The sequence below is a fragment of the Amblyomma americanum genome, chromosome 11 (assembly GCF_052857255.1).
Source record: "Amblyomma americanum isolate KBUSLIRL-KWMA chromosome 11, ASM5285725v1, whole genome shotgun sequence".
In the NCBI taxonomy this organism is placed as follows: domain Eukaryota; kingdom Metazoa; phylum Arthropoda; class Arachnida; order Ixodida; family Ixodidae; genus Amblyomma; species Amblyomma americanum.
The window spans coordinates 65,395,832-65,417,710 of NC_135507.1; the positions used below are offsets into that span (position 1 = coordinate 65,395,832).

Sequence of the window (21,879 nt, forward strand, 5' to 3'; positions counted from 1 at the left end):
TAAGAGAAGACCAGCAATTAAACGTTGTAAGAAACCACAGAACACGTACAGTGACGTGCTAAAAAACGCAAAAAAGGCTGTGAATGATTGTGTGCCTTGACTACGGAGCATGAAAACAAATCGCTTGTTCTTTTCGCTTCAAGTGGCCTTTCAGCTAGCAACACAGGCCGTTCGAAAGAGGGGCAAATCAAACAACTATTATATGGAATAACATCGCAGTTGACTTAAAGCAGTTCTGGCACTGGTGAAAGTTTTGGTAGCGACGTTCCAAGCCCTTTATTCTAACAAGAAAAAATGCCGCGAAAGCCATTTCGGGACGACATGACGCACAACGGCAAGAGAGCCATGTACATCGCGAATGACGGTCCCACAGGAAAGTGTAAGAGAGAGTCAGATTCGCGATGCAGGAAGTTTTATTCTTCCATCTGGCAAGCGACAACGCTGTAATCGCAGAAGCGCAGAAAGCCGGTTAGGCACAAGAGCGGGCGCTGACACGATACCCGCTCTCGTCCGGCGCAGCAGCGAGCCACCACTACGCTCAGCTTGCAGTGCTATACAGGATCAACAACATCGGGAGGCCTGGAGCAGGCGTATACGCCATTGTATGAAGAGTCACATCAAGCGGGAGCCTCTTGCTGCTGCTCCTCGCCGCTTCCTTCGTGGGTACGCCTTCAAGTCAGTTATTCAGATTGTGGTTGGACAATTTTACATTCACAACTATAGAACAGTGTTAATTTCATTCAATCAAATTCATTGGTTTTTGACCGCCCTCTTTAGTATAAGAAACATGAATTTTAACTGTTGCGGAGGGAAGGTGGCACACAGTATCTCTGCCTGCAAACCATTCCTTGTCGCTTATTTGAAAGGTAAAAAAAGCCGTACCCGGCTTGCTTTATTATTAGGAGCTACATAACTTTGTGCCTTTTGTCACTAATGTGCCTCACTTTATATATTTGCGAACCTGGGATCTCGCTTCAACGTATTCCAGTCTCTAACTATCACTACTCACATTTAATTGCCAAAGTTGTTTAGAAACATTCACGTTCTGATGTTATACCAGGTGTTTCAGGAAAGCCGTCCACTAATTTTCAAAAATACAGTTCTTCAGCTAAAAAAGAAACCTATTTTTGCCGCACAGCCGCCAGTGTTGATCGACGTTAAAATACAGGAGATTCATGTTAACTAGTAAAGCGATTAACTAAAGTCTATTAAGTAACTTTAACATTTACTGATAGGCACCTAAATGTAATTAGAGATTTTTAGCCGGCCGTTAGTAACAGCCCTATCAGTTCCTAGAATACTCTCGCTGGTGCGGCTCAATCAATTTGGGGCGTTTCTCGCGCCATTCGAAAACCGTGCCACTGCGGCAGGGAGCAAAACGACGTCACAGTCAAATCGCAACCCTCCGTGACACACGCACCTCGCAAATATAGAAGCCATGAATATAAATATAAATAAAATATATAAATCAGCAGCTTTAAATTTTGTATTTTGGTGCTTCGAGATGCCTTCTGCGGCATGCTGATTCAAGAGCTGGCGGTCATCCATCTTAAATGCAAGTTGCTTAGCTACTTTCCTGCAGATAACACTGCACGCATTACAGCTAGGCGCCTTCTTGAAGTCGCAGTTCCTTAGCTGGCGCTTAGTCTCACAATCGCAGAAATGCCGTCGCCCTCGGCCCTGTCTTAAGAATTTTGGCAACGACGGAGCGTTTCAATCACCTCGCGCGTTTATCGCACGCAGCCATGCCCTCTAGATTTTCATCATTGCGCAGCACACCCTCCGACCTTTTCCCCTCGCACTGCGCTGCTCATTTCTCTATAACAGGTGAAAGAGTAAAAGTCACGTGTTACCTACGCTACTGAAAATTAAACATTTCGACAGATTTGCCTGTCTGGTTATGTCTGAAGACTTATAATAAACTGCACACCTCCAACCAAAAAACTTTAATTTCAAACACAACGTTTCGATGCCAGCTCGGCTCCTTCATCAGGGGTGACTGGGGGCAGTAGCTAGCGTCCAGAACTATGGAGGGGAGGAGGGGGTCAAAGGAATGAAAGCTGTGATGTGAAAGGCGTGGCGGAAGTGGAGGAGGTTAAGCCTGTTAGCCACGTTGTAGCACTGTGGGGAGACGGGTCAATGGCGACTTTTTTTCGTTGAGTTGCAGAGCGAAGTCCCTGGGCATATACTGGGGGCAGGTTTCCTTTTCTGCGGTTGATGTTGCTCGGGGTGGTTAGGACGTGCTAGGATTCGAGAAGGAGCCTTTTGTGTCAATTTTTTTCGGTTCTGAGGATGCTGGTTTCGTCGAAGTTGATTGCGCCAGGGAGTGACATTAACTGACGATAGTATTAGCGCAGGCCCCGAACGTCCGCAATTACAAAAGCGCACCAATATAGACCAACATTTTTCAGGCCACAGAGTGGAGGGCAATCGTTTGTTTCAAATTCTAAAATGTGCTATAGTTGTTGCTAACGACCAGCTACGCCCCGTGATGGGTCCCAGCAAAATGTAACAGACATAAAAAAACGTGTTCTAAGGCGAGTGAGAGTGAACTCAGTGCTGCTTAGAGTTGCATGTCGCAGTCAGTTGCATTTTCTGCCTTCTGAAAGCTTAATGCGATGATAAAAAACAAGGAAATGCCCTTATTCCTTGCGTCAGGAATAAAATGTAAAAACGGAAGTTCCAGATCGCTTTGAAGAAAATGCCGCTGACGGGCTAACTCCAACGTATCTTTAAAATTTTAATTTTTACCAGTCTCTACTTCGGCAGTTGAGGCAGTAGAGCGGAACTTAAGTTCTTGTAAACCTCGCGCGGAATAGAGTCCGGTCCGGGCGCAATCTTCCGACGGGCCTCGTCTATTGCTGCAAGCAACTCGGGCATTGAAAATGAACTTGCGGTTCTCTCGGCGTCGGCTGTAGACGGATGCTTATCGACACATGCTGGAATGGCAGCCAAGGGGGCTTTAATGGCCTTTGCGGCAACACATCATACTTGGGGAAAAACTTCCGCGCTGCCTCTCTGGCGAAATCATCCGGAGCTAAGTTAGCTGCGAAGCATGCTGTGGCCGCTGCGTCAGGACGACGGGAACCATGTTTCATTGCACGCAACGTTCGCCAGTGAGCACCATTCGATGACTTTGTCGAGAACTGCTCACACCACGCATGCCACTGCCGACGCGAGAGATCGCGGTTCATATCAGCGAGCCTTGGCAGTAAGGTAATTCAGCCTTGTGCGTGCTTGCGCAGAAGTCGGTTCTTCTGAAGCTGCCATCTCCGCTTGTCGGCGAGCAGCCCACAGGTTAAGCAGACCCACATCCGGCGCCGGGCGATTCACTTCCGTCCAGGTGACAGCAGTAGCCTTATTCAGCGCAATTTGTATGCAGTCCACAAGTAGTGTAGATGATTGCAGAGAGAGATCTTCGACGGTGGGGCGAAACGTGTCCGAATTGACCACAGAACAACTACGGCGTAATAGGCGGGCCCGTGATGGATAAGATTTTTTTTTTAATCTATTCTCTCTCAAATATACACTGCGTAATGTGGTAATGCCCTACAGAGATGGAGGTTCTCTTTAGCTGCTCTTTTCACAAGCTTTCAACCGTCTCTTCGAACGCAAGTTCATTAGTACAAGTTCCACTATTTGATTTCTAGTGATGTCCTAGAACACTGAAAAAATGAAAATTTGTTTTTGGTGAAAGGAAATGGCGCAGTATCTGTCTCACAAATCGGTGGACACCTGAACCGCGCCGCAAGGGAAGGAATAAAGGAGGGTGTGAAAGAAGAAAGGAAGAAAGAGGTGTCTTAGTGGAGGGCTCCGGAATAATTTCGACCACCTGGGGATCTTTAGCGTGCACTGACATCGCATAGCACACGGGCGCCTTAGCGTTTCGCCTGCATCGAAACGCGGCCGCCGCGGTCGGGTTCAAACGCGAAAGCTCCGGATCAGTAGCTGATCGAGCGACCTAACTACTGAGCCACCTAGAACACCGCAAATTCTATTGTCGGAACAAACTACACTGCTACTCTGTCATTTGTTTTGCATCAGATTTCGTTCTTATTAAACCTGAGAACACTGAGCATAGCTGTCTTCACAGATAAGGTATACTTCGCGTTGTTTTTTTAAAAGAGTGCGCCAATATTGCAATATGCTATATAGGCGCTAGCGGATGTTTTACACATTAGCGTCCTGGCCTACATCATTTCATTACATTGGATTTTCTAGTGTCATAGCTCTTAGCCAAATCTGTCTGTAGTCGAATATTATCATATTATCGGGAAGCGGTAACAAACATTCTGTGCTTATAATTCTTTAATTACCGATCTTGTGCTATCATAAGCTCGGTGACTGAAGTCGGCAAGGTGCCAATTATTCAAGAATTCGATCCCGTTTGCTGCAGTTCTGTGCTCTACCGACAAATTCTGAATGGATTTCTAGAATGCGTCTGAAACACCATTTTAGCAGCACCTTAGTGACAGCCTAGTGGCTCGTTAATCTGCGTAAAGCTTTTCAACAGGCTAGATAACGTTCGTAAATAAAAACTTCATGTGCTGTGCACGAATGGTTTACAAACAAATCTCTTCAAATGCATGTATGACTAAACAAATATTGTCTAATGCTTCGCTTCTGTAAACAGAATATATTTTATTTGGGAAGCTTGAACAGTTTACTGGAGATTATGGGGTCCAGAAAGTAAAAACAACAGTGCAAAGCCTTCATCCTAGACTTCGTCTGTAGCCATGCGCTTAAAGTATGCATCTCAAGTATTGATTTTGAGCCTATACCTCTGGTATCCTACTCCCTGTATTGAATATATGCCACCCTGTCTTTACCTTAGATTTTATTCGTGCCCTTTTACGCGGGTCTCGCCTAAAAAAGAGGGGTCCAATTTTGTCTTAGGTTCTGTAATATGGCCATCATCAGACACGCGAGGTCAGCTTGGAGCAATGACCTAAAAAACAGTTTTTGATATTAATGGACTTACAACTGAGAGTACAACACTTTAACAATGCAAAAGCTTATAAGCACTATTGCTTTCTTTCCCGTAATATTATTGTACATGCCGAAAATATATACATACGACGTGTTGATCGGCACAACCTTTAAAATATATTAAAGTGGAAAGGAGGGGGACGAGATTTTTATGTATCCAAGAATGGAAATAGGGGATAAGGAGGTTATCGATGCAGGATTGGTTGTAACCATATTTCAAGGCTTCAATGGCAATTGCTTACTCGCGTACAGTCCGCATGAGCTTCAAGGAGCGAAATTGTTTATGCCAGGGAGAGTAAGAAGGCTGTTCATATTACTGTTAAGAATTTTTGTGCTTAAAGCTGTCTGTGCCTTTTAAACATAAGTATGAATGATAGAAGAATCGGACAGATTGACTGAAAGGCGTCCTTTAATAAAAGGCTTCACGTGCACATTGCTCAAGACATCTCTACTGGCATGTGGCCCCACGCTTGTCGTAAAGCTTGGCAAAGAAGAATAAGAATGTCATGCTGAAAGTGGTTTCCTTACCGAAAAGGACGCTTTTGATAAATGTACAAAAGAACCTCATGACTGGGATTCTACTTTTGTTTCAGAGGAGCTACAATTGGCGTTAAGAACGGCTTATTACTGAAGAAATTAGGACGATGTAGTTTCCACAGTACACGTTCTCCACTTCTCCGATCAAACATGTCCTCACGCTTACAATTCGTCGAAATTGATTCACACAAATGACATTTAAGAATTCCAAAATGTGGCTTGTAAGAAGGCAGCGTTCTGAGTCTCATCTTTTTGTTTTATGTAAATGATTCTGGTCTAATTGACAAATTAGGCGAGTTAGATACCTACGCTGACTCTAATATTTTTCATGCTAGATATGTTGAGGCAACTGTTTTACCCCAAGCAAGCAATATTAATGTACAATAGTGTGTCGATAATAATACCTCGTGGTATGTGAATGAAAAAACACAGTGCGTTCTCTTTCGTGCACTAGTTAAATGCCTGATAGCTTTGCCGTTGGCTTGTGTGAAATTAACTCAGAGAAATATGTGAAAGCACTGGCGTTACCTGTGCTTTGGAGAGCGCATCTTAAACTTATTTGATGAAAAGCGTGGAACGTAGTGCGTATTCCTAAAAGGTCTCGCCTTATATTTCTCGATAGAAAGCGAAATTTCTGGAACGGTTTTTTAAACCCACAACTTAATCACTGTTAAACGGTATCTGGAGAAACAACTTTACTAATTTTGTGCGAGCCCATCTGAATAAAAAAACCACGCGATTCGGGTAATACAATATCCGCCATTTGATTAGCATGCTAAACATATTTTCCGCGAAAAGAACCAGTAAATGTCGCTGGTACGTTCCATCGCAAACGCATTAGGTTAAACGAGAGCGGTACAGGAGAGCTGGATTGATTTTTCAGTCGCAATAACCTACGCAAGCAAGGCTACTCTTAGCCTCATCGCCATTGATTACAGTGAGAAATCTTCAAATAGCTTGCACCTTCCCAAGCACGCCTAGCAATCTAGCAGAGCATATCATAGAAGGAATACAACTTAGCATAAATAAGAACGCAGTTATTTCTGTAAACTTCCGGTATCAAGAGATTACAAGACTGTGTCATCTGTTTACACTGTCAACTTTTTATCTTATTTTGAACCATCAACCATAAACCGTTTTCTGTATTCTGAATAAAAACTATAAAAGAATTAACGTTAAACCAATACCATGTTCTCCTGGTTGCCGGAGGCTTGTCAAGCTGATGACAAGATTGTTCTCCTGTCGCCGTCATTTAGCTGTGTATACCATTTTGATGCAAATACAATATGTTGGTTGACTGTCTGACTGGCAAGGTTGCTCAAAAAGACAGTGTGGGCATGCATTTTTTATTAGAAAGAGCCTAGAAGAACGATGTGCGATATTGCAGCGTCAAAATCTCCAAAACAACTTTTGAAAGCTCAATAGCAAAATATTTTCAAAAGAATGTAAGCTGCTGAACTTATCCGTTCTCAACTCATTCCTTCCAACTTCGACAAAGCAACTGGGAGCTTTGCTAACTTCATGATAGAACTCGAGTTTGCATGTGTAGCGCTTGATTGCTGCAGTGTGGAAATGCACAAAGGGGTTATATGGTTTCGTGTTTTTTGGGTGTGCTTGTGAAGGTGCAAAGAAAATGAACTCAATTATGGGAGTCAGCACGACAATCGGAACACGTTGCTCTGCCGCATCTTCAGTACGCGCTTTCTTTTATGACTAAGGATAGCAAAAATTAAAAAATCAAGATGATAAAGCATGTCAAACATTGCTTTTATGACGTTTATATAGTGAATTATGTAGTCTTATTGTTAAATAACTTATTAAGAACAGACACTATGAAAAGCAGGTGCTAAAGGTGTATGTCGATAGTCGCGTGCATCTCCTTTGCACCTTCAGCATGTCGAAGGGAGATTTTAGAAAGGTAGCGTTACAAAGAAAAGCACATTAAAGTATTAAAACACGAGCAATTCCGTTCTTATGTTCTCATACACTCCATTAACACGATTGCTGTAAATGCTACAAATTGTCAATCAATTTTGGAGCGGCGTTCAATAACAAGGATGGATTTAATTACGGTAAAGGCGTCCTAAAATAAATGTCTAATTGACTCTTCATGGCTGTTATTCCCGTGTTTACAACTATATGGTATATGTCACTGCGCCTATAATTTTAAAGCGCGCATATTCTGACGTAGCCAAAAGAAGTTTACCTGCAATTGCGAACAAACATGCTCCGGTGTCGGGTGGACCACATCACGCTATCGTCTTTCGGTTTCCCAGCAATGTTCTACAGGCCTGGAGGTAAGAATTACTAATGCCTCGTTAAGGGTAGGCAGAATGCATCGCAGAAGGCAGCCGAGTGATCACCATCCCTGCAAGACGTTAAACGAGCAAAGCCACGAAAGTACTTGCTTACAATGGTATTGTTGGAAGCGTTGAGAGTGGTGTCAGGAATTTTCGAAGGTGAGTTGGAATTTCTAGAAGAAACATAATTTTAATACCTCGCAACGTCTTCGAGGTATGGTTACACATTCCTCCCCGCCCTTTTTGGTTTGGTTTGGTTTATGGAGGTTTAACGTCCCGAAGCGACTAAGGTTTTGAGAAACGCCGCTTTGAAAGGCTCCGGAAATTTCGACCACCTGGGGTTTTTTAACGTGCACTGACATCGCACAGTACACGGGCCTCTAGAATTTCACCTCCATCGAAATTCGACCGCTGCGGCTGAGATCGAACCCGCTTCTTTCAGTCCAGCAGCGGAGCGCCGTAACCACTCATCCACCGCAGAGGCTCCCCGCCCTTTTTATTCACGATGACCTACGCTCGTGGCGCACCTTCTGCTTCAAGTTACAGGCATCAGAATGATCTGCCCACGAAACGGGTCTCATGTGCGGAAGCTATATTCTCCTGCAAACGCCGATTTAACACTTTACGCGTCATTGTGTTGTCGGCAGCGATGGCTGTGGAGAACGAGTGTGTGCGGCCAGAGCGCAAATATGCTTTAGGAGTCGCAATTCTTTCCTACTTGCCTGCGTGCCTTCTTGTATACAGAGAAAGTCTTGGAGGATTTTTTTCCAAGCGACAAATTTTGTGGAGACTGCTTCTACCCTCTCGGACTGTAATTATCACACCCCACTAATGTCCCCCACTGTGCCCCCACGCCACACTTTGCTTCCTTCTCGGGTAGTGTAATCAAAAGCCAGGGTGTCAGCCTCGACATTGCCTTGTAGGGCTTTGTGTCCGGGGGACAAGGTGATCACGTCATCTTGGTGGAGGGAAAGTTTTGGGAACTCGCCCGTTGGTGAAGGCCCGACATTGCAGCCTGCGAGTAGGTGATTATGCGAGAGCTGCGCATTTGTATGTCTTCTGATTCGATGGTGAGCCCGATGGCATTATTCTGCACCGCTGCTACGTTAGAAGCTGCAGATGCTGCAGCAAGGTGGGGTGGTCAAACGGCGCGAAAACCTATTGCGTAAGTACCGGCTTTTCGTTACAGTACTGTCTGCGGAGGTAGCAAACGTGAGCCCTATGTCGACTAGGCTTGAGTTGGAGGTACATGTTGCGTGGGAGGGCATCAAGGTGGACATTTGAACCTACTTGAAGAGGGAGGACCCCTGTGAGGCCCAGGGCGCGAAGCTTGTGGGTCATCAATATGGCTAAAATAGGTCTGCCTGTGGTATTAGCGATGAGGCGAGTTCATGGGGAGGCGAGGACAGCCTCCTGTATCTGCTCGAAAGGGTTGTGGATGCCAATGGTGAAGAAACGTGTTGTAGACGTGAATATTGGAGGGGGGGAGGGCTCAGGGCAGTTTTGTAGAAGGAGCGTAGGAGAAGGACCTTGATTTGGGTCAGCATGCCTGAGGTGTTGATATGGCTGGGCATAATAGATGCAGCGGATAGCGACGGCTGTTACAAGTTGGAGGGGGCACTCTTCACGCGTGACATTTCAATGACCAGGAATCCGCTGTATTAATCGTATTTTTTGGCATTCTTTGATTGGGTGGTTAAGGAGTTTGAGGTAAATGTGTCCCTGTGATGTGTTGTTGCGCTCATGGATACGGAACTTAAAATTTCTCGGGGGCACATTGCATTTAACATGAGGTGTCAAAGGCTTTGACTGTACGTATGACATATTGAAGAGCGGTCTCTTTGTGGGTCAACGAACCACGGGTAGACCAAACGGTAATGCCATCAGCGTAAAGTATGTTGCCGAGGTGAGGGAGGGTTGAAAATATTTGTGCCAGCGTGGTCATGGCGATGTTGAAAAGGACTAGGGAGATGACTGCACTCTTGTGAGTGCTTTTGTTGAACGTTGTGAATGGGATCAAGATGTAGAGCCGATGCTGGTGGTAGAGATGCTGTTCGATAAAAAGCGGTGATCTATTTAGAGCTGCGGGGTCACATTTGATGCAGTTTAGTCCCTCGAATATGGCGTCATGAGATATCTTGTCGAATGCGCCATTAATAACCAGGGTGAGGAGTACACCTTCAGCTCCCTGAGGGATGGCCTCGAAGACATAACGTTTGAGAAGAAAATCATTATGGAGCAGAGATGACTGGCCGAAGACAGAAAATGTATGGTGGGATGTGCTTGTGTTGATCGATGTATTTCTGGAGGCGAATGTGTAGGCCCCTTTTACGCAGTTTACCCAGAAATGAAGTTTGGGATATGGATCTGATCGCCGTGATGGAGGGCGGTTTATTGGGCTTGGGGATTAGGATGAGCTCAGCGTGCTTCTACTGATCCGGGAGAAGGCGCGGGATCCGAAGTTCATCATTGATGTAGACAGTTATCGCTTGGAGGGCTTCTATGGAAAGGTCCAGGATGATAGCGTTGGTGATTTCATCCGCCCCAGGGGCATTGTTGCGGGTGGAGAAACGGGCGGCCCCGTAAACATCCTCGTCTGTGATTGGGGCATCAAATTCTGGGTTGGGGAGACCAGATTTCGCAGTGTGGAGGGCAGATGTGGAGTAGGTACCGAAATATTGAGATTGCAGAGCGGTTAGCAGGGCTTGATAAACAGTGGGTAATAGTGTGCAATCTGATACTGTCTTGTTAGGCTGAGGTTGAAGTAGGCTTCAGAGAAAAGCCCAGGTTCTGGAGGTGCTTAGAGTGCCTTTTAGCGTGTTGCAGAAGTGAAGCCGGTATTGAGCGGAAAGTTGGGAGGCGTTGTTCGGGGCCTGGGTTGAAATGAAGGCAATGCGAAGCTTAAGTATACAGTCATGTTTTTGGCAGCGCCTGCGTTTAATGAGGCCGACACGGGTACTTCTCAAAGGTGGAGATGATTGGTGTCCACCGAGAACATGAAGCCAAAGATATCCGCACACTTCTGAGTGCGTCTAACTGTATCAGAGGAACAACGAATACCTATGCTCCCACAAAATCTATCATCAGAAAGAATTTTCACAATCGCACATACGTTCTGCAAGGTAATTCATTAAGCATATCAGTCTTTCAAAATTAGCCAGTAGGCTGTGGTCAACTCTATCTCGGAACATTCCAAACCAGATGTCGGCAAGAGAGCATCTCTGTAGAGAGGACTACAAAGCTACGCTCTGGGCCTTTCTCGATCGATTTCCCTCCAGCAAGCGGTGCAGCACTTTTACTATTGTTTGCTTTTTAAATCCTTTGTACGGCTTTTTCTTCTGCACCTATTCGGCTCTACAAATCAATGTAATAAAAAACGCAGGCACAGGTGTATTAAAAAAACGCAAGCAGGCAGGGGTCTTCTTAGCGTGACGCATAATCTTGCAGCGTACCGATGACGGCACATCCCCGCCGGGCCCCCGAATCATAGAAAATCGCGATCGTGACCGCCGCGACGCAAAGAAACGGAAAGTAATGAGCTATGCTACAAGAAAAGAACATAATCCCAATACGTAAACGAAAAGAGCTTTTTCGTCAACTTGATTTAATTTTTTTCTAAAGAGTAGCATGGATTGTTAACGCGTAGTGCTTAATCCGGAGTGCTAATCTTCTATTTTTCTCTCTTTTCTTGTGCAGAAAGCCTGTCTTTCCTGCCGGTAAAGTACACGGTCACAGCGAACCTCTAAGAATCGGCCACATTGAAGGTGCGGGCGGGGCCTGATGTCACTGTGAAGCCGCATGTGGACCAATGGTCTAGTGTGGACGCGGCAGGATATGCTCACATGCTGCCAGGTGTTGCTTCCAGCAGCAGCTGGAGTATTGCCAGCGCTCGCATCGGTCACAGCGCAGCATACGTGACAAGGGACAAAAAAAAGGGAAATCCTCCGCCGGAAAACATCGCGCTTTCTTCAGGCTTATTGTCCGCAGTAAGTCACTCGTCAGTGAAGCATTATGAACTCTCTACAGCAGAAGGCGCTGATTGTTTTGATATCTACTGAAAAGGTATTTCAGATTATACAGGAAAAAAAATATCGCGATATATATACCAATTCGGCCACTTTTAGCTTCTGAGCAAATGTTTAGTAAACTACTGCCTTGACAGGCTAAGAATGATTTAACGGCAGCAGCTTATCTATTACCTCGCTCTTGGTCCTCCGAACTATTGCTTAAGAAATGAAGATTTTTAAGGCGTTTTAATGCTTACGGTTGTGTTAGGTGTGCTTTGTTGCCCTCGGAGCTACTGTTTTGGTGTAAAACAACAAACACAGGCTCCCCAGTTCAGCGGGAAAGTGCTCGGGCGAACTTGACAGAAATTTGACCTCCCATCAACACTGAAAAATACAAGACGCCTAGTCGACACGCACAATAAGGACCGTTAATTAGATGCTCCTCAAGATCTGTCTATTTGCGCATAAAAATTATCTTGGCACATAAAAGCAAATAAATATACTATAACTGCCTGCTAGGCCATATTCCCGCCATTATAACATGGAGTTATCCAAATTTTGGGCAAAGTTGTGACTATAGTTAAGTCATGTAACATTTATTGTTAACCGCTGTTCTTGCGCCCACCCCTCATGTAATGTCCCGCTTGGCACCCTTGAGGTTCAAATAAACAAATAAACAAACAGACTAAGCCAAAAATGACAAATGGCCGTATACTACGTAATACAGGACTACTTCCGACGCCATGGAGAAGCGTGACGCAAATGAACGTTCTCAAGGTTCAATTATACCACACATATATACCCCGGAAAACAGAAGATTAGACAACCGTCACAGCAACTCAGTTGGTAAGGCACCAGACGTGAAATTGGAAGGTCATGTGTTCGGATCCCACAGGCGGCGTGTCGTTGTTTTTTCTTCTTCTTTTATTAATCTGCTATTGACGAAAAACCACAAATTAAAAAAAAAGACATCTCCTATGCTCCTTGGTTTCGTTGACTGTTTGTTGGCTTCCGTAAGAGAAACAGTTTTATATGACATGCTCTCGAATATAAGGAGAGGATAGCCTCGGGGTGCCTGTCAACGCTTCGACAAGATGGACGCTGTGGAATCAAGGCGTCAAGGTGCCTACCTAAGCACGGCGATTGCGGAAGGGAGCGGGAGGCTGGAATCCACTGCTGGACAGAACGGTGCACAGAAATGATCGTCACGGAACTAACGATTGTGCCCATTCCCTTACTTAGCAGTGCGAAGGCCGTTCAGGCGAAGAATGCGACTATTGAAGTTGAGCGTTTCGTGGCGGCCATAAAAACCTATCTTTGCTACCCTCCGTGCGTCCTTCCCCTTTTATTCATATAACGATAGGAAATGACACTCAGAAATTTCTGGCTTTAGTTTTGTGGGGTTTACCATCCCAAAGCGACTCAGGCTTTGAGAGGTGGCGTTGCGGAAGGCTCCGGATAATGTCGACTGCCTGGGGTTCTTTAACGTGCAATGACATCGAACAGTACATGGGCCGCTGGCATTTCACCTAGATAAAAATGTGACCGCCATGGCCAGAATCGAACCCGCGTCATTCGGTTCAGCAGCCGAGCGCCGTAACCATTGAGCCACGTAGCGGAAGCCATAAATTTTTTCCTCGCTGATTTAAGAAGAAAGTCATAAGTGTGTTATCTCTTGTCTATGGTAGTGACTGCATGCAGGTCGTAGAGATAAGGTGAGAAAATTCCAATTACCAAAATGGGGATCTAGCCGTCTAAGCTCTTCTTGAAGTTAAAATGCTATAACGGCATACATTCAGATAGAGACCTTTAATTTGCAAGGTGACCAAAATTATCGGTGTTATATTGCAAACGTTTTGCTTTTTCTTGTTGTTTGTGTACTGAATAAATGTATTCACCTAAGACATAGAACCCGTTATTCCCTTAAACAAGCGTCGTTAACGGCGTTAGACCCCGTTGAAAGCTGAGAGTGCTATGCTTTGCGGCCTTATGGCTTAGCATAGTGTTGTTTTCATTAGGCGATGCTCATTATATTATTGCAAACTTTATGCGCTCGGTCTCCGTTCACAACAGTAGTTTTCCTGAGTCAGAGAGCAAAACCGACTAAACCGAAGCCCTTGAAATTCCTGCAAAGTGCACTTTACTGTACACACGTATAATCAGATAAATGACAATGGGGCACCTATACAACCACGTACACAACAATAAGGTGTACAAGCCTGATTGGCGTTGTCACCTCAAAACCACAAACATCCTACTTGTCCGCCGCTACGTGAATTTGCATCCTGTCATTCCGAATGTGGAAGTTGTCACTGAAACTGAGCTTGAGAATAAAGTCTCAGTGAGTGCGTGCTCTAGAACCACGTTCCGAAACGTTTCTGTAAGCACTGAGCCTGTCCGCACTGCTTAGCTTACCTGTCGATCTCATTAGTGTGTTTGTAAAGCTAAAAAAGGCAACAAATCATCGCTATAAGAAAAGAAGCGCCTTGTATCTAATCGTCCAAGAGGTCCGTTAATCCTCGACAAAATTAGCGTGTTGTAAGCATAAAGCATTAAGAAGGTAACGACAATTCGGAACGATTACTTGTTCTTGAAAAATAAACAATGAACACAGTTATAGCCCGTTTCACGGATCAAGAAGTGACACTCACAGGTGCGCTACGCCCCAGGCACGGCACGGAAGCATCTCTACTAAACACCAGGCTACTAGCATTAACACCTTTACTAGCTTCGTCAAATCCATCCGCAATATTTAAGCACACTACTAGAAACCCATCTGCATAACGTTCTAGTAGAGTCCTATAACAGCAATCTGAACATTACAATCACCCTGCGTACGATAAGAGATCATGCTGGGATTGAGAGAAATTAGTCGGTTCATCAATGCGCCAGCGAAGTCAAAACCCGGGCGCCTTCGGTCCCCTTGCCAATTCCAACGTCAGCGGAAGACGCCGCAACATACAAAGAGCAAATAGCTGAACACTATCAGAACACAAGCGAAAATCGCACAATTTTACCTCAGCTTCGCCCGTCATTCAGTGCGGAACAAGCACACGTCTTTCGCTAAGTTCATGTGAACAACCTCCTCACACCACTAGTGCTCTACAACTTCGGATGGCATGGCGCAGCACTGTCTCCACTGTCCAGAGATCAGGGCACACACACAGCACATTCCGTAGTCATGTTACACTGCCATTGATTTTCATTATTTTTCTTACTCTCCCCCTTCTTCTTGAACTGCTTGGCTTCACACGGGCTCGGCATATTATCAGCGGGCCTTTGCGGAGCAAGCGCTCATCGCTGTGTCTTAGTGCTAGCCTTAAATAAAGATTTTTCCCCCTCCTTCTTCTCAGATACCGAGGTGACGCAGTGGTTATGGCGCCCGGCTGCAGACTCGAAAGACACGGGTTCGATCCCGACCGGGGCACTCGAATTTCGATGGAGATAAAATTCTAGAGGCCGTGCACTGTGCGATGTCAGTGCACGTATAAGAACCTAGGTAACATAATTAGTGATGACGTGATATGAGTATTGCGTCATGCCAAGTCACTTGACAACGATGTAATGCAAATTAATTCCTGGTCACGAGACAACGGTGCAATGTGACGTCTTACCGGGACTAGTGACAACGATATAATGTGATGTAACGCGAAGTCAAGTGACAATACTGTAATGTGACGTCATGAAAAGTCCCCATACACCCCTAATTCATGAAGCTGTAGACCAAACCCCTGCGACGGCATCACTGACTGACCTCAATGTAGTGGCAGCATTATTGACTACATTCGTATCAAAATTTCGAGCATCCGTTCGTCGTAGACCATTCCGGGTGCTGTCATAGCATTTGTCTTGCATGTAGCTTACATGTTTTACTCAAGTTGGAGGCTAGCTTGCGACAGGGGTTCGGGCCGATGACATATGCACATTCAGTAGAATGCTTAATGTCGCGCTAGAGGTGTCCAGCGAGATGTCGATATGTGGGAACTACTGCGCCCTTTCCTTTCCTCAAAACACACGCTTTCGCATTCCTCCATGTAAGCAAACCTGAGTGCCCTCAATATTTTTTTGTTTTATTGCGTCTAATTGAAAGGTGGTTTCAGTTCTTCTAAAAAAAGTATTTACATAAATATGCGCCATTTACTTGGATGAGAATTTAAAAACCACTTCGTATGGCGCTGTAATAAATCAAACAAATATTTTTTTTCTCGGTCAGCCGACACGGAGGATAACCGTATATCCGGTGTAAATCTAGCACAAACCATTAAAATCAAGCACTATGCCTTTATCAGTGGAATGCAGTTATATATTAAAAGCAATCGAGTAAGACTTGCAAAGGAAGTTTCCCGTTTCGTTGCCCCTTGTATGGCCTAGATGAGAGGTATAGAGGTATGTTTGACTAACGAAGAGCAGTCTAAGTGTGGTGGAGTTCCGATTATTAGAAATATTTAGTAGGAGAGAGTGGGGAGCACCCGGGTGCTTTTTTCTTGTTGCGAAAACCACGGCTGATTCGACAGTCTACTAAGTCCTGAGGGCGCTTTTATATGCGATAGCTTCAGTGAATCAGCGCTCGTAGTTGTACAGCTTATATGCGGGGGGGGGGTGATGAGATTGTGCGCCAAGTCGTCAAAATCGAGCGCTGTATAGCCTAACCATCCCACCAGCTTATGAGACAAACGGCTCAAGTCCTGGAACAAACTTTCATTCACGTGAAAGTGGTTATTAAAAAATCAACTTATATGTGCGAAAACACGGATAGGATATTTTCTGATTAATTTACTTTCATGATAATTTCTGACTCACTCAGTTGATTTTTGTGGTCTTTAAAATAATTCAATTACGGTATGGGCACAAAATTTGTTGGTATACGGGACCAGTCCACAGTGCGGATAGCGACGTACTTAATAGAGTGATCCCGAAATTATTTGCTGCACTGCTGCAGAACTGGCAATTGAACCATTCAGATTTTTTTAATGTCTTGGAATTAAAATTTAGGCTATTGTAAATTGTTTTATTCATTGGATAAACTGCACACTTCCTCGCTAGAAAAAGAATTGTAGAAGTTCGCAGGTCATTGAGCAGTATTATATAAGAAATTGACGTTTCGCTATTGCGAATATTGGACCATCGTTACGTTAGGCAACTTTAAAAGGAATGCAAAGTAATGAGACTCTATCTCCGAGAGTAACACAAAATATTCTGAAACTAATTTCAGATATGAATGAATTTATGCGATGGAGGGCAAGTTCTCCTTTGTGGAATCGTATGTGGAAACTAAAACCATTAGAATAAAGCTGAAAAGCAACACCACACAGCCGGGCACCGCACCCAGGCGGGTTCCTCTAATCTGCCATTGCGAAGCGGCTGCAGGTTGGGTTGCAAGGTAAAAGGATTGTTATGACGGATGGGGTTATGGGAATTGGGTGGAGAGCGGGTACAGCGCGAGAATCTGACAATATACACTGACCCAGTCGAGCTCATTCACAGATTTGCGTAGAGGAAGAGAGCTCGCTCGTTGCGAAATGCGCAGCGTGCCGCGTCAATTGCACTTCCATCACAATTAAGTATTTGCCTCTGGCCCACCGAGACAAGCATTCCTAATTGGGGTCATGAACTGGTGCCTCCTTGCTCAGACCAAGTTCCATTACCACAAACTTTCTCGGGTATTAAAGGGTAAGGCTTTCTCAAAACCAAGAAGGTACCTCGGCTTTTCGGCTAATGATCCGTAATACCCGGGTTCGAACCCGACCGCGGCTTCCATGTGCTATGCGACGTCAGTGCACGTTAAAGATCCTCAGATGGTCGAAATTATTCTGGAGTCCTCCACTACGGCACCTCTTTCTTCCTTTCATCTTTCACTTCATCCTTTATCTCTTACCTTACGGCGCGGTTCAGGTGCCCGCCGATATATGAGACAGATACTGCGCTATTTTCTTTCCCACCAAAAAGCCATAAACCAACCTTGGCTTTTACTTCAGTGTACTAGAGTGGTGATATAAATGCTTTCATGATGTTCAGACGCAGATTTATTGTGGAGCCAGCTTATAAAACGCAGAACCGTTTTCGAGCCACTGAAGTCATTTCCCTCTCCTGACTTTACTTCACATACAAACATACGCAAGCTCGAAAGAACAATCCATAGCCTAGATCAAGATGATGTCGGCCTGGTCCTTAGTCGGTGTTAGCGCTGGTAGTATATAGTTCCAGAGCTAAATGGCCCCCTGGGCCAGCGACTAACGATGTCATTTTTCGGCGTTTCCCGCTGATCCCATCGTACTTTTCACCGATGCAGCTAAACGTGTGCTGCGCAAAACCAAGACACTGTTCGCCTAGCCTCACGTCCACGCGGGCCCCCAAATCTGCGGAGTCGGAAATCAACGTGCAGCGACACGCCCTTCGCGCCGAGACGGAGCTAGTGTTGTATGGAAGTTTTATGGGCATTTTAGTTTTCCCTTCTTTTTGGAGTTCGGATTCCTACTAAACACAGCATCATCACCTAAGGAGCTTTTCCCGCGCATCTCAGTCGCAATGCTTCGCGTGAGGTCGCCATCAACTCTCTCAGGATTTTTGGTTCCTTAGAAGAGTGGAGTCCTTAAACACTCAGCACCTTGTACGCCAAATTCCGCGCTAAAGCCCAGGTGACGGCGGGAAGCAAAGAGCGCCGCTCTGTCATGGAAGGTCATCTTTTTTTTTCAATTTTTTATTACACTCCAGACTTACAAATACGAACTAAAGCATACGTTAACGACATCCTTGGCCAGAAAACCACATGCATATTGGAAGAGCTCTTTGGCAGCTCCGTACTCTCCACACTATATGCACCTCATAAATAGCACGCTGCGGTCTGCTTTGGGGGGGATTTCATGGTCCGGCTCAGCTAAATAAATATCTTCGAAGCATAATGCGTGAACCTGATTCTATTTAAGTCCAGTCTTAAAATAGTATTACTACTGCGCTCCCAAGGTCGCTGTAAATGGGTTCATTGCAGACCATCACTGCTCATCGGCTCTAGACAAATGACTAGATAACAGATTTATAGAGAAATGTACTTCTGTGTCATCTTTCTTCCAACCGCACAGAATTCGAGCACAGATATTATTGAGCCTGAAATGAACAATACAAATGAAAGTTCGCGCATCAAACATTTCTTAAAATACCAGCGACACATGTTTCAATGGCACTCCCTTTAGCTTTTCTACCTTTGTTATTTTTGCTCGGAAATTCAGGCTCCCTAAATCTGTTTATAAAGCACCGACGATTGTTTGTCATAACATTACCAATATTACCTTATATTATGGCAGCCGCGGTGGCTCAGTGGTGATTGCGCTCGGCTGCTGACGCCAAAGACGTGAGTTTTATTCCGGCTGCGGCGGCCGAATTTCGATAGAGACGAAATTCTAGAGGCCCGTGTGCTGTGCGATGTCAGTTCACAGTAAAGAACTCCAGGAGGTAAAAACTTCCGGACACATTACTGCGGCGTCTCTCATAGCCTGAGTAAATTTTGGAATTTAAATCCTTATAGATCACAAATCTTATACTAACTTGTAGGTACAGTGCCCGCAATATTTTTTAGATGATTGTGGTTCGTTTCGCTTGGTCTGTTGTATGTGGTTTTTAGGAATAGTATTTTGTTTCTTTGCTCGACTGTGTTACACCCTTTGCAGCAACCTTTCATACGAAGGGTAAGAAAAACATAGCTTCAAGCACAGTAATATCGTTGTTCGAGATTAAGGTGTTTTTCATAGCTTGAGCACACTTTTCATTGCGTGGTTCCTTGTGTCGCAGTATGTCCACCTGACTGCAAGCAGCACCTCGTGTGCTTATGCATCAAAGAGAAATTCAGCAACATTCACACAGGAACCTGTGTTCAGAATGACGGAAGGTGTCGTAAGGGTTGGAGGAACTCACCATTCTGCGACACAAGAACTTAAACTGTATTGCCATTTTTAAAATTGCTTTGGAAGCACGGTTAATCTTCTCACACCTGCAGTGCGCCTTGCACATTAAGGAAACCTAGCGCATCAAAGGTCTTTGCGGTGACCATTTTACGAATCTAGTTTTAAGGCCTAAAAATTGATTAAGGTGATGATGGATTTTTTTTTTGGCGCAAGGGCTGTGGCCAAAGAGCGCCGTGGTACTAGGCATTTTCTTCTACTCAAGGTGAGGTCAAAGACCCATTCCCCAAGCAGTTCTTCCTATATAAGTAGAACACCAGACTAGGGGAAAGCTTGTACCCATTATATCATCGGTGGGTACACGGCGGCACAGGGGATCGAACCCCGCACCTCCCACATGCGAGGCGGATGCTCAGACCGCTGTAGTCTGAGAGCTTCAAATTGCCAAGAGAGCCAATCCTCCGTGATCGCACATACCGATAACTGCTTGTTTAAAAAAATCTTCTAAACTGCGCATTTTGCCGAATGTTTCTTCAGTAAATAGCAAAATCCGTTGAGATATATCAGTGTAAATCTCCCAAAATTAATCTTTTCGAAATCTGATGGCCTGGGGTGAAGTTCTTTCCGCTACTTACATCCGCTGAATGTTTTTTTAGCCTAAAAAAAGAAATTGGAAATACTATAATGCTCAAGTAATACACTCAATTATATCTGCGGCGCAAAACACCAGAAATTTCTGTTTGCAGGCATGTGCAACATCTCGTACAAAGCGTTGCCGTCGTTGAAGAATGTAACTCGAATTACATTTTTTTCTCAAGTGGATGCTCGAAGAATCAGGGGGTCAGAATTTCCTTCAATCATGCACACGACGCTAGAAACCAATAATGATTTTTACTACAAGTAAATGAATCTCTCCACAACGTATTACCGGATTTAAGATACTTAGACATTTTTTTTTGCCCTTGAGATTAAATACTGTTCGTTTAGCTAAGATGGTCTCAATTTTTCTTTAAATACGCTTATATATTTAGAAGATAGCTTTTTCGGCACAGAATTTTCATCGGGAGAGCGCATCACAATGCAGCTAACACATGCTAACTAGTATGCTGTTTATCTAATAGTGACAGCTAAGACGTGCTTAGTACGCTAACTAATACGGATAGATACGTTCTTATTTATGACTGTTACCCTACTGATTCCGCAGCGGTTGGCCTATTGCAAGTAATATCCACATTAGTTATCAGAACTTGAGAAAAGCGGTTGCCTTCGGCGCTTTTGCCCAAGAAATGTGGCCTTCTCCACTCTAAAATACACGCGCCTTGAAAAACATTATATGCAAAGCAACCCCGACATACCATAACTCGTCGAAATGGCCAAAATATTGTTACGAAGAAGAAGCGGGCAGTAGCATGGGACGGAATGATCGCGCTAGGCCCGCAGCCTATAAATAATAAATTTACTCTCTCGTCATGTCCTGTTCCTTGGTTTGCCACCTCGTATCAATACGTTGAGCAACAGCGGCGAGGGCAACTGCGTTTTAAACATTGTGAAAAACTGATGTGGATATTAGTTACGGTAGGCTAAACGCCTGTAAGTCAATAAGAGCTTAACCGTAATAGTTAAAAAGGTAGATATTCAATATTAGTTTGTCATCCTAATAGCTCATATTTAGCACGTGTTAGTTGTGCCGAAAAAAAAAACGCTCCCCTAATTCAAAAAGCTTGTATTAAAAAATTAAAAACGTCTCGGGTCAAACGCCCCGTATTGAGTCCCGTGAATACGCGGCACTGAGAAAACACTTTTCTTCACGAAATTTCAGGGCAACGTTTGTCTCATACCTAGTTTAGGGCAAATATAATTGTTGAAGTTTTCTGGATATGCAACAACCGATTCGAATAGGGGATATCTCTGCAGCCACTATTAATTTTCTCTACAAAGTTTGCCCTGCAATCCAGCAATCCGGCATTCTTGCCCAGAGTTCGCCACAAGTCACTTGGTGCCCTTTGTCTTCTAATGATCACCGCAAATATCAACAGATGAACTGTAGCCGGCAATATCCTAGAAAACGCTCAAAATTGTTTCTGCTTGAAATAGAATTGAGCGTTCTAGCTGTTCCTGTTTTTCAGAAAAATGCTGGAACAGCTGGTTCAAAAG

The 21,879-nt window shown here is 44.5% G+C and overlaps 1 protein-coding gene across 2 annotated transcripts in view; it reads left to right on the forward strand.

Moving 5' to 3' along the window:
* Positions 1-386: 386 nt before the first annotated feature.
* Positions 387-21,879, forward strand: part of LOC144110183 (uncharacterized) — a 147,276-nt gene continuing 125,783 nt past the window's right edge. The window contains exons 1-2 of one of the 2 annotated variants that reach the window (XR_013309754.1): positions 387-663; positions 11,523-11,590. Coding sequence is in view for 1 of the 2 variants with exons in the window: in XM_077643018.1 (XP_077499144.1) it covers positions 605-663; positions 11,523-11,590 (127 nt within the window). In the remaining variant the exon portion in view is untranslated. The remainder of the gene's footprint in view (positions 664-11,522; positions 11,591-21,879) is intronic. The other variant, XM_077643018.1, reaches the window with a different exon arrangement.